Below are 17758 nucleotides of genomic sequence, written 5' to 3' on the forward strand. Positions count from 1 at the left end.
CTCAACAAATGGGAGGTCTGTTCATACACTTGTTTGCTCAACTGCTGTAGTTGGGGGAAGTGGATGAGGCTTGAGAATGTTGAAGAGAAGGAAATATCCAGACATGAAATAACATGATTCTGTGAGTAAATTTGTTGCAAGGCATACTTAAGTCTCTTAAGAGGGAAGGGGGAATTTGCATGTATATCTTGGCAACACAGTCAACAAAACAAAAATGGAGAATGAAAATGAAAGGGCAAATGCTTCCTACGCAGGAAAGTATCACGTTTGTTAGCTTGTCAATATGGAGGTCTCAAGCTTTATGTGATGACAAGTCTCTCATACAACCCCTGCCTCTGCCGCAGAGAATTCTGGCAAGTATTGGAAGGCTCACACTTGATTCACACAGAGCACTTGTTCAGCCTTTTGGTTCAGAATCACCCTGTGTGAACTGACAGTACTTGTGAAAGGCACAGGAGTGAGAAAAGTTATGAGGGGGCAAGTGCACTTGAATGAAAGATCTAACGGTTTAACTATGCCAACTCAATATTTTAAATGAATGGAGAAGCAGAACACTTCTGATTGATTCAACACAGAATGTGTGATGCAGATGCAAAGCTTTTTCAACCCCAGTGAAGCACACGGATTCTATCATAAAATTGTGTGAGGTTTGACATTCTCCCAGCTACTAGTGTAAGGAAATTGTGTGTTTTTTAGTCTTTAAATGTCTGTGCTTGAGCATTCATTTATATGCATTTAATATATGAAATATTAAGACTTTTTCCATTCCTTTTATTAACAGAGTTTGTTCCCAGCAACTCAATACTATATACTTAGTACAGAATAGCACTCAAAAGCCTCACTAACACTGCAAAACACATTTACTTTGATGATGCAAGTCCTGCTGGTATCAACACTCACTTTCAAGTAACTGTGCTTAAGATTGCAGCCTAGGGTGATTTTTCTGATTCACAGTTTGAGGAAAACAATATAGTCCTGAAAAATAAGTCTGTTATATCCTTTACTATCCTGGAAAAGATTAGAACTAGAGCTAGCTATTCAGACTTAATCATTTTTAGAACAGCATTTGATAGACTTCATTCATTAATTTCTTCCTCCTCGTCTTCAAAAATTTCCTCTCCATCATTTGCTGTAGCTTCTTGGTACTGCTGATATTCTGACACAAGGTCATTCATGTTGCTCTCTGCTTCTGTGAATTCCATCTCGTCCATTCCTTCTCCTGTAAACCAGTGAAGAAAAGCTTTTCTCCTGAACATGGCTGAGAATTGCTCTGAGATTCTTTTGAAGAGCTCTTGGATAGCTGTGCTGTTGCCGATGAAGGTAGAGGCCATCTTGAGGCCACGGGGTGCTATATCACAAACTGCCACTTTGACGTTATTTGGGATCCATTCCACAAAGTAGCTGCTGTTCTTGTTCTGGATGGCCAACATCTGCTCATCAACTTCTTTCATGGACATGGGACCTCGGAAGACTGTAGCTACTGTCAAATACCGTCCGTGTCTTGGGTCGCAAGCTGCCATCATATTTTTGGCATCAAACATCTGTTGCGTGAGTTCCGGGACTGTGAGAGCCCGGTATTGTTGGCTCCCTCGGGCAGTCAGTGGAGCAAATCCTGGCATAAAGAAGTGTAGGCGCGGGAATGGGACCATATTCACTGCCAGCTTGCGCAGATCTGCGTTTAGCTGACCAGGAAAACGCAATGATGTTGTTACCCCGCTCATTGTAGCGGACACCAAGTGGTTCAGATCTCCGTATGTTGGAGTGGTAAGCTTCAGAGTGCGGAAGCAAATATCATACAAGGCTTCATTATCAATACAGTAGGTTTCGTCGGTATTTTCAACCAGTTGGTGGACTGAGAGTGTGGCGTTATATGGTTCCACAACAGTGTCGGAGACTTTAGGAGATGGCATGACACTGAATGTATTCATTATCCGATCAGGATATTCCTCTCGGATTTTGCTGATCAGTAGTGTTCCCATCCCAGAACCTGTTCCTCCTCCGAGAGAATGAGTGAGCTGAAATCCCTGCAAGCAATCACAGTGTTCACATTCTTTCCTTACTATATCAAGCACTGAATCTACCAGCTCTGCTCCTTCCGTATAATGTCCTTTGGCCCAGTTATTTCCAGCTCCTGTTTGTCCTGAGGTAACACAACAAAAGGGGAAGAGGTGAATAGGTTTACAACTCATGAAATAATAATGAACTTCAAAATACTCATATTTATCCACTGTATGCATTTAAGCATAGAGTTTGTGGGAAACTTTTAAACAGAGTTACACCGAGAGCTCATTTAACTGCCAAATGTGTCCAAAATGTCCAAAACATTCCACATGTTCCTCAAGTACATAGTGACATGATGGTACCACAGAAATAACATAAAATGCTGCACTGTTCGTGTTATGGACAGGATCCAGTCCGGAGACCCATCTGTAACATGGAACTGACGTAAGCCTAAGCACATGCACAGGGCCCGATTTAGCACTTCTGTGCATGTGCGAGCAGCGAAACCCGGAAGTAACCTGTTTCAGTACTTCCAGCTTGCCGCAGGACGCAACATGAAAACACGCAGTGGCGTAGCGTGGGGGGTGCAGGGGGGGCCGGCCGCACCGGGCGCAACATCTGGGAGTTAGGGTTAGGGGGCGCAAATTACTTGCCTTGCCCCGGGTGCTGACAACCCACGCTACGCCACTAAAAACACGTAACCTGAAGCAGACACAACATGAGGTATGACTACATTTAAAACCAAGGTGTTGCTTTCAGCATGTCCAAAAGCACTCCATAAATCTGTAATCATTTACACAGACATTTTTAATAAAAAAATATTATTTACAAAAGAGATTACCTCATAGACCCACACTTTAACAGGACCACTTATTTTCCAATCACAGATAAACTTAGTCTGTGCATCCCTCGTTCTCCTTGCACTTTTTAAAGACCGACACATATGACTCTCTAGATTTATAATTTAGAGCCCACTACTTGATTTTTGTAAAAGATTCCAGTAAAGTCACATAGAAATGCACTGGCAATCTGCCTGTAAATTGTGGGTCACGTGCCCTTTTCTGACTTAGAGATAGACATTGGCCCAAACTGCCTGTAAACAAGGGTTACCTCCGAGTGGGGAACTGTGACACTCCAGATGTTTTGGGGCTTTAATTCCCATCAGCCTAAACCAGCATGGCCAATGAAGCAGGGATGATGAGTTCAACAACATCTGAGAAGTCACAGTTTTCCCACCCCGATTTACATTTTCCTTCCTGTTTTCATCATCTGTTAGAAGGAAAGCAGCAGCGCTTGCAATAGGTTACCTGACCCGATGGGGATGAGAGACAGAAAGGCAACATAGTCTTCCCTTGGTTATTCCTTCTTAAGTCACCACCTACAGATTGTTTTCCTCAGGCTTTACTTGCTTCCTCTCCCACCTCCCATCAGTTAGTATTAGACCTTTTTGTTAACCTCATGGCTCCATAAAGGCCATATGAGCTTGTACCCAGAACGGCTTGTTTGCCAGGAGTAATAAGTTTCTTTATTCTTTCAACCAGCAGTTGAAAGAAAGAAACAATTTATTTCTGCACTTTGCCAAACTCCAACATAATCTACTTGGTAAGTTTGGCCAGCATTTGTAACAGACAATCATATACATACCAAAGATGAAATTATCAGGCCGAAAGAGTTGTCCAAATGGACCAGACCGCACACTGTCCATGGTTCCAGGCTCCAAGTCCACCAAGATTGCTCTGGGCACATATTTCTGAGCTATAAGAAAAATGAAATGCATCTTGCTTTGGGATTTAATTTATTACAATTGCTTGCCACATATTTATCGCATACACATACATAAATATAATTATTTATCACTGTGTTTCTAGTAGCTCAGTTTAATGTATACCTCTACTTCCCAACAAATGTTTGGGAAAATACAACATAATGTCCCTTATTGTGACCATTGGCATGACCCTTTTCCTTTATTGTCAAAGTCTTTATTACCAGCTGATCTTGTTCACATTCGCCACATGGAATTTGCTTAGTTGTTTTGGTGACAGAGGATGCTCTTTCCATTCTGTACAATGCAGCAACTTTACAAGCCCCTGGATCACTTTCTTCACACACACACCCCACCCGTAATCTCTTGTTTGCATATCATATTAAAGTTCTTAGCAAGTTTATAGGTACCTGAATATAACTCTACAAGCTGGTGCTATTTTTAAAACAAAACAATAGAAAACATGAGCCCACAATCTAGAGAGGAAGAAGTACACATGCAGAGGAAACATGGAGATTAGTACTGGGACAACAATTTAAAAACTGAAATGAAAGGACATGTGATAAAGGACACTGGTTGTAAACATATCCTGAGGCAGGGATTGGGATCCACTGCCCCTACAGATGTTGTGGGATTCCTACTCCAATCGGCTCAACCAGAATAGCCAATAGTCAGGGGGTAACGGAAGCCATTATAAATACATTTGTTAGGAAATCAACATTAAAAGTATTTAATTTTGTTCTGCTAAGTAGAAAATTGTACATATGGGAACAGGAAAACACTATCATGTTTCCATTAGCAATGGGCAGTACTCAGAAGTATATCCCACTGTGTTCAATGGGGCTTGTTCCCAAATATATATGGTTGGGACTCACACTACAGAGAAGCGATGAAGAATCAGTAGCCCTCTAGATATTGCTGGACTACAACTACCCTTATCCCTGGCCACTGCCTATGCTTGCTAAGGCAAATAAGGAGCTATAGTTCAGTCATATCCGCGGGGCGAGGGGCGGGTCAAGGGTTTCCCTTGCCTGTATTAGCCCTTTGCTTCCCTACTTGTGTCAACCCCTAAAGTTACTCTAGCAAGCATAGCTGAGTTTCTGTGACTCTTTTAAACAACTACAGTGGTACCTCGGGTTACAGACGCTTTAGGTTATAGATGCCACTAACTCAGAAATAGTACCTCGGGTTAAGAACTTTGCTTCAGGATGAGAACAGAAATTGTGCAGCAGCGGCGCAGCGGCAGCGGGAGACCCCATTAGCTAAAGTGGTACCCTCAGGTTAAGAACAGTTTCAGGTTAAAAACGGACCTCTGGAACAAATTAAGTTCTTAACCAGAGGTACCACTGCAGATGTAAAGAGGAGGGATAGTCCCACTGTTATCTCTTATACCAGGCCCCACCATGACTGGAAAGTTGCTTTCTCCCTTCCTATCTGCTAACAATGCAGCGAACTGCAGGGGGATTAGAACAGATAAATATAACAGGCACTATGTAGCACTGATCAGCCAGAAATGGAAGGAGGGGAGGTGGCAGGCCTAACCCAACCAAAAGTGTTGGAAGTCTTTAGTCGAAAGAGAATGAACCACCCAGTCTGGAATGCATCCAGGACAAACGCTTAACATGCTCGTATTTGTAAAGAATGGCAGGATTTTATGCTATTGGGCTGGGACAATGGTTCCTGGCATTTAGGGAACTGCTGTTAGTGAATCACGGCTTAGCTGGTCTGCAAACTTTGTCCTCCATGAACTTTCCTGAATCAAAAGGCAAAAGTGCTTGGAACTCGTTAAATTAAAAGTTGGAGCTGAACAGGATCATGTGCTCACTATAACCCTTATAACAAGCAGTCTTTAAACTGAGCAAGGGCTCAGATGTTCAGTACCAAGGCTTATCCTTTGGAAGGTGAAGAAGAGTCAAGTTCTGCTTATATACATGTGGAAAAGAACTTTCATTTTATATGAGAAGGTGCTTCCACACCAGGCATTTGCGCTGGATTTTTTGCATTTCATTTATTTCTAACCTCATGGCTGCTTACGTTATTTTCCTCTACAGTTCTTTGTTTCTATACCTGCCAATGGATGCGTCTTACAAAATGAACTATAGTCAGTTAAGGCTTACACCATAGTAAATTCATTAGTTTTTGTTGCTTTTTACAGGGCATCTGTGTGATGTTATCATGAAATCATTGTCCTGTGTTTTCCCCATAGTTCTTCCACTATTTGTCAAATATCGAAAACCTACTTTAAAAAACATAAAACAGAACGGTACCACAATATCTGCAGGTGCAGATTGCCCTAGTGTTATGATTCTGTATTATTTTAAAAAGAGGTCTAGGTTTGACATGTGCAGTGTGCACATATCAGGCACTTGAGCCTGATATGCATCTATGCTTTAGCACATCTTCACTATTAAGCTTTCTAGTCAGCAGCATCAGTGCTTATATGAAAGAAGTGTTTTAGTGCAAATTGAGAAGTTCGTTTTTTAATATGCTGCCTTTCCCATCAACGCCATTTTAGAAGCATGTTCTGCTAAGTTAGTTGCACAAGTGTGCTTAAATTAAACAGTGTTACTGTATACTGAATAATTTCACATTTTTATTTTTAAAAGCCATGCTGCTAAAATGACATGCTCAATTGAACTTTCCATTCACCTCACCCATACAAGTTATGTTATGCCCAGTCGTGTAGATGGAACACAGCTGGATAGACCACTCAGAGCACCATATCCTCCAATTTGTAGAAAGTCATTAGCAATTCCACATGTAGGATTCAGCAGAAGAACAGGGAACTATAGTACTAAACACCACCAGTCTGAAAGCACCTTGAGTGACTAATCACCTCATCCTTCATATCTGGGACCGAAGTGGGAAGCAAAGTGTTTAAGTAATGGGCTCTTCTCTCTTTACAAATTAAGTATCGACAGCGAGACTTAGAACCAGATAATCTACACAGCAGCGGCGTAGCATGGGTTGTCAGCACCCGGGGCAAGGCAAGTAATTTGCACCCCCTAACCCGGGGCAAAGCAAGTAATTTGCGCCCCTAACCCCTAACCTGCCGCCACTGCCAGCTTCTTCTTGCTGCTGCCTGGGCTGGTCGGGTGTAGTTCTCTCCCGCGCTCAGCGCTGCGCTGGGCGGCTGCTGCACTGTCCCTCCCCCAGATAGACCCTCCCTCGCTCTCTCTCCACTCCGCACCGCAACGCACACCTGGCACCCTCCCCCTCCACAGTGGGCGGCGACCCGGCAGCTCGGATCGGATTCGCACAGCCAGCACTGCAGTGAGAGAGAGTGAGTGAGCCAGGTAGGGGCAGAGAGCTGCGAGTGCGAGCGCCCCCCCAAATGTTGCGCCCAGTGCGGCTGACCCCCCTGCACCCCCCACGCTACGCCACTGCTACACAGGTTTCTGTGGGACAGGGAAAAGCTTTCCCATGATTGTGGAAGCTGAAGGCCTCTAAAAAACAGAAGACTGCAATACTCTGAGCACAAATACAAAGCAATGAGGTCAGCCCTTCAGCATACAGCTAGCAAAGGGAGGATCATGGTGAAACTGATGTCTAAGTTGCTTGTGTTTCTGCTCTATGCAAGAAAATAAAAAGCCAGGAAATTAGCATATCTTTTATTCTACTTTTTTTTGGGGGGGGGGCAAAGTGCAGTACAGCACACTGAGACTGTCCTCCAGCCCACTAAAAATCTAATTCCCCTTTCCTCCTATTCCTTGTGGGATTCCACTCCAGTTTGCTCAAAGCACTTTCAAGTCAATCTTCGCAAATCTTCCATTTGTTTTTAAAGTTTCATTTCAAATTTTGAAATAAAATACGCTGAATTATGTGTCCAAGTACCAATTTTTTGTGTTTCTGTGCCACATGTGGGGAACCTCTGGCCTGCCAGATGTTAATGAATACAGTTCCAATCATCCCTGGCCATTGGTAAAGCTTGCTGAGGATGCTGGGAACTGTAGTTCACACACTCTTTCTAATTTACCTCCCTCCTATTGCCAACAAAGTAAGCAGTGAGCATAGAACTGTAACAGTTGAGGTTGAACAACACATACACACACACTTAATGAAGTACATAGAGGAAACTGAGCAACCTTTTTGCTTTCTTCATTGCTTCTCCTCCCATAAGATCACATTATGCTTAGCCCTTGGACAACAATGGTACACTTACAGGATGATTCATTGTAGTAGACATTGATCCTCTCCAGCTGCAGTGGTGAGTCACCAACATAGCCTCCAGCTGGGTCGATACCATGTTCATCACTGATCACTTCCCAAAACTTTTGAGTGGCAAAGGAAAATAAAAGTGAGACAAACTCTCTGAGAAGATGGTGATCATCATAGCTCTCCCCCCCCCCCAAAAAAAAAACACTGTATGAGTGTTTCCCTTACTCTTTATCTCTGCCACTAATTGCAAGTCATCAAAACCCACCCATCCTTGGCAGGGACAGAACAGGCCTCTGAGGCATGTGTTGAAGCAACAGCTGCCGAATTCTTGGCATGTTTGAAGGCTGCTCCTCTGAGCCCCTCCCTGCTGTAGGCTTGAACAGCAGAGAAAATACAGGGTGGGGTTGTGGGGGGGGGATAAGGTCAAAAGCTAGGCAGATTCACATCAAGATTTCAAACCACAGAGAAAAGGGATAAAATCTCCAGCAGCATTTCTAGCTTGGGTTAATTCCCCTCACTCCCCACCCCGCTGCTGCCTCAGGGGTTTTTTTCTCCCTTCGTTTCTGTTTTTTTCCAGAACCTTTTATGGTCAACGTGGAAGAGATGAGCTATTTAGTTCCCGTTTTGGTGGTTTCCCACTCTGTAGCCTATGTGAGCACACACAAAATTAGAATCCGAGTTTGCTCCAGAACAAGAAACTTCTCTCCAAAACAAGTGAAACTCTTAGGAGAAAAAAAATTGTTTATCACTTTCTTCCTAAATTCTTAAGGCACTATGAATTAAACATATTTTTCCAAAAGTATCTTTATTTGCAGGTGGGTGTCTGAAGAAAGAGGGTCCCAATAGCACAAAACAGAAAATCCTACTGTACCACAAGGATTTACAACTGGAACCACCTGGTACTAAATACAACTTAGTAATAATAATAATTCCCCTTACCTTGGTTCCAATTTGGTTTCCACACTGGCCTGCCTGGATATGAACTATTTCCCTCATGCTGATATTTTACAAGCTCCTGATCAGTCTGCTTCTGCTTCTCTGTTTCTCTCTCTCTCTCTCTTCCTGACTCTACTTTGTAGAGTTCAGCTATGCACAATGTCCTTGCCTCAGTTAACGTTTTATTGGCTCCCGGTCTGTGATTCACCCTCCCTGCTCTGCTCACTCTGCAACTTCACAGAAGAATGAGGAGGAAGGGAAAAAATGCAGCAGCAACTGGCTCTGCCCCCCTGCCCAGCCTTCTCTGGGACTGTGTCTATATATGAATGACATTTCACTTCATTCTTTCAAAGCACTTCAACATTTTGAGCAGACTGCAAGTCTCTGTACTTTTAAGTTGCCTCATGCATTATTATCCTCTAACTTTTGTAAGACTTATAACAAGCCAAAGGCCACTAGTTGTATCATGCTGTCTCCAAATAATTGACAGGGCTTCATTAATGGTTCCTGAAAATCCAAACAGAGGAGGAACAGATGAACATAAATTCAGGAATCAGCATCTAAGGTCACTAGTATGACCTTAGTGAAGTCTCTCAACCTGGATTAAGTACTTCCAAATAATCTGTAATGCATCTATTCCCCATCACCCCATTCCCTTTCTTCAGGTGCCACCACCATTCTAAGCAATACTGGTATATTTTGGGCGGGGGCACCTTGTTTATGAAATTGTCTCTCAAGGGACATTGGTGGAAAAAACAAAGTTAGCATCTGGCACCCTTAGGCAACTGTTGGGCCTCAGTGCCCCGGAATAGCTCATCGCTGACCTCTGCCCTAAGTCCCACTGCCCCTCGGTTTAAAATTAATTTGCCAACCCAGTGCATTAAACAGTACAAGATGGCTGGGTCTAGCTGCAGTTTTCATGTCTGTCTATGTTCCTGATGTAGCTTCAATCTGGGGCATTGTGGGAAATTCAAACAGCAGCTAGACGTAGCCACTCACTGCTGTTGTTACTGCAGCCCATTGTCCCAGAGCCTGTCAAGAGAGGTGAGGGCCTATCAGAGGGCACTTTGCTCTCAGACCAGGAGCTGGCCCTGGGTGACAGATCTATTCAAAACTCTTACTGTAGACTTTTTGGATTTAGGCTGTTGTGATATAGTTGGTGCTTACTCTTGTTTCTATGTGTCTTTTGTGAGCAATTTTTAAAGTGCTGTTATGTATAGCTAGTTTTATTTACTGTATTTACTGTTTTAATATTTTTTAATTCAAATTAGGCCTTTGGTGCTCCTGAAGGTGAAAAGGAAGAGTAATCAAGCAATAAAAATTTGGTAAACTTTTGCTGTGAGAGGAGAGAAACTCTGGTTGCCATTAGGGTTGACTTTACCTGTGTGGCCCCGCTGTGTGGCCTAGGACCTTTTGTATGGGAGCTGCTGCCAGAACAACAACTGTGAAGGTTGAGAGCCTTCAGAAATGAATTGTTTCCAAAGGAAGAGCTGGAGGGGGAGAGAAACTCTGTGGTTGCCAACAGAGGGTGGCTGGTTTCACCTGTGTGACCCTGCTATCCAGGCCTAAGAGCCTTTATAAGGGACTTATAAAGTCCACAGACAGAGCAGTGGGAAAATGAACAGGAGAATCAAGAAAAATCAGGCAGATGGGATATTTGATCATTAATTGTTGCTGGGACTGGCTAGATGTTTGTTTCTTCTAAACACAACAGCACTATTGCTCTCTGGCGTTGTCTCTTATGGATGATGCCACTGTAAAGCAGTGGGTAACCAAATACCGGCCTTCAGATATTTTTGAATTCTCACCCTTGGCTGTTCTCTATGCTAGCTGGGGTTGATGGGAGTTGGAGTCTAAGAACATTTGGCTACCCCTAATAAGCTATCCTCAAGAGAGAGTCCTTGTTTTCTCTTGCATGTTTAGCCCAAATTTCATTATGTCTCAAAGCACCAGGGAGTTATCGGCATAAGTGATTTTTAATGGATGTAAATCTCTGTCCTCGTCCCACCTGAGTTATTGCTACTAATGCTATAGAAATTACATAGCCACTGATATGGGATTTTAGACTCAGTTACTAAGAAATAGCTCCTGGCTACTCTGTTTCTAGTGGACAAGTGTCCACATCATAAAAAAATTTATGAGTCATGCTGCTATGTGAAATGGCCCTTACTTTACACTTTGGTATGGTCTAAGTGCAATGGACATTAACGGGCAGTTGGCTATTCCAAGCAGCTGGAATCCAAGTCATGCCCACCTGTTAGGGTGGGCCCGAAACAGCTTCGTCTAGGAGAGTATTGTGAGAAGAGCTGGAAGCAACAGTTTTGTATTTGGCTGGCAGAGAGATTAGTCAAATTTGGGAGAGAGGAGAATCAATGTTGAAGTCCTACCTATTTCAAAGTGAATTTTTAAGTCAATGAAACTTAACTTTGAATCGATGTCTCAGACAATCTCTACTCTAATATGAATGCCTTTTTAAAACTTCATATGATTAGGGAAGGACAAGCACTGAAAAATATACTGGTTGACACCCTTAATTTCAATAAGCTCATAGTCTTAAGATATAAGGATGTGCACTACAGGCTTTGTAAGATATAATTTAAACACTGAAGACTGAGGTATACATAACGAAGAAATGGAGGCAAATTGATGGTGCACTTGTACAGTACAGAAAAAAAGTTCAGTGGTAAATTTGTTCAGTACCCAAGACACAGTCACCTAATTCCAAGCAGCCTATGTATGATATTAAGAAGAAGAAATGGAAAATGCTACTTACTGCTCTGGAAAAACACTACTGCAGTACTTCCCCAATTTGTTTGTCATGAGATCTGTTTTGTTAAGCCTTTTCCTGCTTTTCAGGAAATATGTTAACATTCTGTGTAGGGTTTTTCTTTGGAGCATTTATATTAGCAGGCAGAGTCTGTCACGGCCTGTCAAGAAAGAAACTTAGATGGTGGGAAAGAGACAGGTCTAAGCAATCTCCACTAGCCCACCACAACTAATGGAGGAAATATATAAAAGGTAGCCATGCTGCTATCATTGCACAGAAATCACTGAGAAGGCAGCTGCACATTTTGTCCCATTATTCTCTTTCAATGGGCTTAGAGACTTACTTAAAAAATACAGCCAAATTCTTGCCCAAGGTCAGCATGGGAAGCCTTCATGGGTACCATAGTGCCTGTGGGCACCAAGTTAGTGACCTCTGATCTAATTGATCATCACTAGCTCATATGTATCTGGCACATGAACAGTGGTTCAGCCTACTACTCTGAGGCCTCTTGACGTTTTATTTGCTCAGATTCCACCCACAGAGGGAATGGTTCAATTCCGGACAATCCCAACTAGATTAAGGATAAACATGGCAACAGAAGCTATAGCTCCACAGCTCCAGCAGCCAATTACAACAAGAAGAAGTATCTGGTATTGTAAAAGCATAGTGGTAATACCCTGGCCCCACCACACAGTCCCTCTCTCAAACAAGACTGCTCTGTGTTGACCATGTATAAACATGGCCTTTCAGCAGACGACACAAAGAGTGTGGCAAAACTTGATACAGAGTGAAATTGTCACATAGATGCATGTGATTTATTTCTGAAACTTTTTCTTCAGCAAGCAAACCATTTGTTACACACAAATTAAAACTGTTAGCTATGTTACCATACCCATGATTTAAGAACTTATGAATGCTGAGAATGTAAAGAGGTCAGTATGGCCTCTGTTCATCCAGAGCCCACCCCACAGGCCGCCCACGTTGAAAAAAAATCTATCTATCTCAAGGCCCATTTGTTAAACAGTGTGTGCAAAACATGGGATTACATTACATATCATTTGCTCAACATAATGTATTGCATTGAGAAAGGAGAGTAAAGGCACTTTTGTAATCTCTGTGCTGGCAGAATTTAAAGACGTGCAGTTTGCACTGCAAAATCTCTACTGCCCTTACTCCAGCTTCATGTGAAATTTAACATGGAAAATAAAAAATTAAGCTACTTCTATAACTCTGATCTTCTGCAATATAAACAAAATACTTTGTTAGGCTTTAAACACCTATTGACACTGTTAAAGGATTGAAATAAATGTTTGCTTGTAAGTTTTAGTATGTAACTGGTTGTTTTTTTGTTGTGTAGGGAAACCAACAGGTCTCATCACCAGCTGACCATGTGAGTGAACTTGAAAACAGAGTTTATCCTTGGATCAGAAGGCAGTCAGAGCAATTGGGCCTACATAGTTTCCTCAGAGGCCAGACCAGTCCTGGGCATATAGGTAAGACTTCATTCTTGGGAAGCACCTGACGAACTGTTAAGGACTGCTCCTCCCATGTCTTATTAGGTAGAAAAATGCTAGGCAAATGTGAAAAATTAACGGCAAAACTATGACATCACAACATAGTATCAAGGGTCCCAGAGACAAGCATATAGAATAATGATGAAAATCCAGAGCAAATTCTCACACCAGCTAGAATTCATTAACAGAATCTCTGAAATATTGTATCAGTGCTCACACATTAGAGACATCGGAACACTGCTGTTCCTTGAATGGGATAACCATCCAGGGTTGTTGTTATTGTCATGCAACTATGGGTGACTAATGTGCAGGATGAGACTATGCTTTTTGGCAGTGGTCTGATTCCATAGATGTTTTTGTGTATAACTGACATCCAAAATGCATTTATCAACAATCTGATATTATTCAAGGAAGAAAGGGTAGCAGATTCATTCAGAAATGTTAATATTAGTAAAAAGTTAAGTAAATAAAAATAATAGTTACACATTTCAGGATTTTTTATTCTGCTTAACACTCAAAATTTATAAGCAGTGTGCATAACATGTTTCTTAAAAGTATGAAGAACAATTAAAAATTCACCATAGAAACAGAAACATACGGTACATAAAATGCCCATTGAAACAGGAAAGTCTTTGTCAAGTTCAGCAAGGGGGCAGGCTATCTAATCTCAGTTGAGAGGGAGTTCCACAGGATTAGAGCCACAATACTGACTGAATGGCTTCTGGAAGTTACAAACTGTGCATCTGAACCATGTTTTATTGTGTTTTAAATATTTTGTGTGGAGTGGCCCAGAGCGGCTGGGGCAGGGTTATAAGGAATCAGGCGTACCTTAAGTTATTACGGACCCAAGTTGTAAGGGCCTTGTTAATTAATACAAGAACCTTGAACCTAGTCTGTAAACAAACGAGTAACCATTGCAAGCTTTTAACCCCTAGTTTTAAGTGCCGGCAGTAGCCTGTCTCCATCAGCAGTCTAGCTGCAGTATTTGGCGCCAGCTGGAGCTTCTGAACCAGGCACAAAGGTTGCCTCTTGCACAGAACATTGCAATAATCCAGTCTAGAGGTTACCAGTGCATGAATCAACGTGGTCAGGCTGTCCCACTCCAAGAATGGCTGTAGTTGGCATACCAGCTGTAGCTGTAGAAGCGCACTCCTAGCCGCAGAGGCTGCCCAAACCTCAGTGAACTATGACATCTTCAATTCCTCACCCACCCCCATGAAATGTTGCAACATGGCACAAACATCAGAGACACAGAAACTCTCATTTACAGTCAAGGACGAAACATTTCTGCACCTTTTATTCAACACAACTATCAACAAATGGTCCCTCTAATTAGTTTTGCACCATGATGAAAGGTGTAATTTTTCACAGTTGCAAACATACCCAATGTGCAATGAGCGAGGGAGGGAGGAAGAAAGAACTATGTGCAAACGAAACTAACTTAACTAGCAATGTGGCCAACTAAACTGCCTCACCACAACCATCAAGAAACACATTTTTTAGCATGTAAAGCTAAGCAGATGCCAATAAAGCAGTTGAGAAGCACAAGGTGGCTAAAAGTGCCACTTTTTATTGGATAAAAGAGTCTGTCAGCTTTGAGGTTCCCAAAGCAGGTCTTAAGGCTGAATGAAGGAATTTTAAAGTATGGTACTATAATTTATAGCTTGCAAAAGCAGGCAAGCAAGCAGCAATCAAAATCCTATTAATAGTTTTCTTGGGCAGTTCTAACAGCTAAGCATATCCATGAGTATGGATCAATAGGTAAGAAAGGGTGCTTTCAGACAGGAGTTTATCATGGCATTGGTGCTGCTTATGCACGTGTTTTTCACAGAGTCCATATGATGTAGTTGTCATCAAAATGCCAGTCTACTTTGTTGACATGTAATCCAGATTTCTCCTTATTTCAGAAAACTTGGTAAGTAAAAATAACCTGCTATACCTCCACTGCCATGGCTGATGTGGAAGCACATTTTGGGGTGGGCTCAATTGTCATGGTTGTGGTGATGTTTCATGGGTGATATCTATCACCACACTCATTTCCTCTTCACCAAAGTGCAAACGAGCAATTTCGTTTCCAGCAGCCCAAATGATAGAAGTGTGCCTATTTCACGTGATGGATGAACTTTGGGTCTAATCACCTTCATCCCAGTGGGAAAATGTATCCAAAGTGGACGCTCCTCTGCTCCTCCCCCCCCCATCAGTTCAAAAGTTGCTCTGCTACCCTTTTAGTTTTAAGCACCAATAGAATGGTTCCACCCCAGTTCAAGTAGAGCCCACTCCATTTGTACAGCCCTGACTTGTCCCAAAATGTTCCCCAGTGCCTAATAAATCCAAACCCCTCCTTTCAACACCATTGCCTTATCCACACATTCAGACACTGAAAGTACAAAGCTGTCTAGTTGCTCCTTAATGTGGAACTGGTAGTATTTCAAAGAAGGCTACCATGGCTTTCAGCATTCTACCTAGCAACCTAATTGTTACTTATGTTGTTGTTGTTGTATGAACGCTTTTAGCATTATACATGTTTCCATTGATCTTTTCAATTCTTGGAAGTTGCTTTGAGACTCCTGCAAAAAGCAACAAACACATTTAATAAATAATAATAATATGCCAATATTTCAATAACACCAAACATATAATTTGAAGAGTTAAGGGGGATAGAGACGGTATATTTAGCAGAAATAGTTAAATGCGAGATCTCAATGTATACAACAACTGAAGATCTAATGCATGCTTGAGATTCCTTCCACTGCTGACAGGAGACCAATTATCTGCCCCTGCCAAAAGACAAGCAGTTAGCTTTTACTTACATAGCATCTTTCATCTGCATTATTTAAAAGAACTACAGAGACCTTTGCTAAGTCTCACCATAAAACTACAAGATTAGCAGTTACTGTGAAACTGAAGCTGAAACTAAAGCTTGTAGCCACTTTATTCTCACTGAAGTGGTCAAGCTGAACACACACAGGGACTCACATGAGTCCCTCCATGCAAAACATTCTCTTCATGTAGAAAAGAAGGATACTGGGGAGAAGGTTTGTAACTTAATGTTATTCCTGACTTGTTCATCTTTCATGTGCAGAGAATGTGTGAGGAGCATCCATGTGAGCCCTTACCTGCACTCTGAAGTGGTACTGTCCTGATGCAGGTTTATCCCCTCAGTGACAACTAGGCTTAGGACTACTAAAGTTTTTATAGTAGTGTGACTCATTTTTATCTGTCATTTTTATCTTCCTTTAAAGAGTGTATATATATAGGTCAGTCTTAGAGAGAGCTTCTCCAGTACAGAATAGGTTTGCCAAGTCAAGTCCTATCCTATACACACTTATCCATGAGTGAGACCCCTGAAGTTGAGGAGGCTTACTACTACTACTACTACTACTACTAATAATAATAATAATAATAAATTATTATTTATACCCCACCCATCTGGCTGGGTTTCCCCAGCCACTCTGGGCGGCTTCCAACAAAACACTAAAATACAATAACCTATTAAACATTAAAAGCTTCCCTAAACAGGGCTGCCTTCAGGTGTCTTCTAAAAGTTTGGTAGTTATTTTTCTCTTTCTGAGTAGGCATGGAGAGGATTACACTGCCCAAATCAGTTTCAAGCACACAAGTGAGTGAGGTCAAATAGTCGAAAATGATTTTGAAAAGTTTATATGGCATTTAATTACCCAACTCTCTTGCACCTGCTGATGTGCTCGCTGCTGTATTCCATTGTTAGCTTCCCAAGCTCCTGCATTTGCCTGCCTTTCTCTGAGCCCTCTCTCTAATCTCCTCTGCAAAAAAACCATGAGAATGAGACACACTGGAAACAAACTCACAGGCGAACTTGGTTCCCTGGCATTGAAACACATGTGATTAGAATTTTGCCTGCTAGGCCTCAATCTGTACATGTTTGTCTACTTTAAAATGTTGAAGAAACCCATGCCCCACCTGTAGTCTATGTGATTTTACTGAGAAAGGACATGGAATGAAAACAGAATAAGCCTGTGTGGGACCTCTGAATAATATCTAGTCTGGCCCCATCACTTTGTAAAATTGAACTGTTAGCACTGAGAGTCACAGCTATATAGCTGAGGCAAAGAAAGGCCTTTATAAATATTGGACTATAAACATTGTTTCCCCAAGAGGAAAAATGTCAGTGGGGAAATCAAATCAGGAAGTGGAGGAACTTTGCGTACAGAATATGAGCAGTGTCTGAGTCAAACAGGAGTGAGTACTTGAGACAGAATTCCTTTTTTGGAAGCTAGACAGTCACACTGTTTCATTAACATTAGATTGGCAGTAAGTAATGCAGTCACACAAGAAATACCACTGTTGTGAATGCAAGGAAGCACTAGTTTCCACCATGAATTGATTAAAACCTGAAGCTTTCTGCTTCGACTTCAAGTTTTTAAAGAAACACTAATAGATTATTGGAACAAAATCCAGTAGGCAGAAACGACATTCTTTTCTCCTGCCCTACTGAACTTCCTCAGGAAGACTGGAGTCCCAGAATGTGTAAAGAAGGATTTTTTCCTGTTTAGACAAAAGCATGTGTTGTGATTTAATTAAACAGCAGATTCACACATTTTTCAGTGGTGAAAAAGGATGTCTTCAATTCCACACGAAGAG

General features: G+C 41.9%; 1 protein-coding gene across 1 annotated transcript; it reads right to left on the reverse strand.

Moving 5' to 3' along the window:
- Positions 1 to 750: 750 nt before the first annotated feature.
- Positions 751 to 9106, reverse strand: TUBB6 (tubulin beta 6 class V). The gene is made up of 4 exons (XM_079983419.1): positions 8861 to 9106; positions 7926 to 8034; positions 3646 to 3756; positions 751 to 2140 (listed from the first exon to the last, which is right to left on the reverse strand). The coding sequence occupies exons 1-4, from the start codon at positions 8915 to 8917 to the stop codon at positions 1077 to 1079; spliced, it is 1341 nt and encodes a 446-aa protein (XP_079839545.1). The 5' UTR covers positions 8918 to 9106; the 3' UTR covers positions 751 to 1076.
- Positions 9107 to 17758: the final 8652 nt, after the last annotated feature.

The sequence above is a fragment of the Podarcis cretensis genome (assembly GCF_951804945.1).
Source record: "Podarcis cretensis genome assembly, chromosome: 7".
Classification (NCBI taxonomy): domain Eukaryota; kingdom Metazoa; phylum Chordata; class Lepidosauria; order Squamata; family Lacertidae; genus Podarcis; species Podarcis cretensis.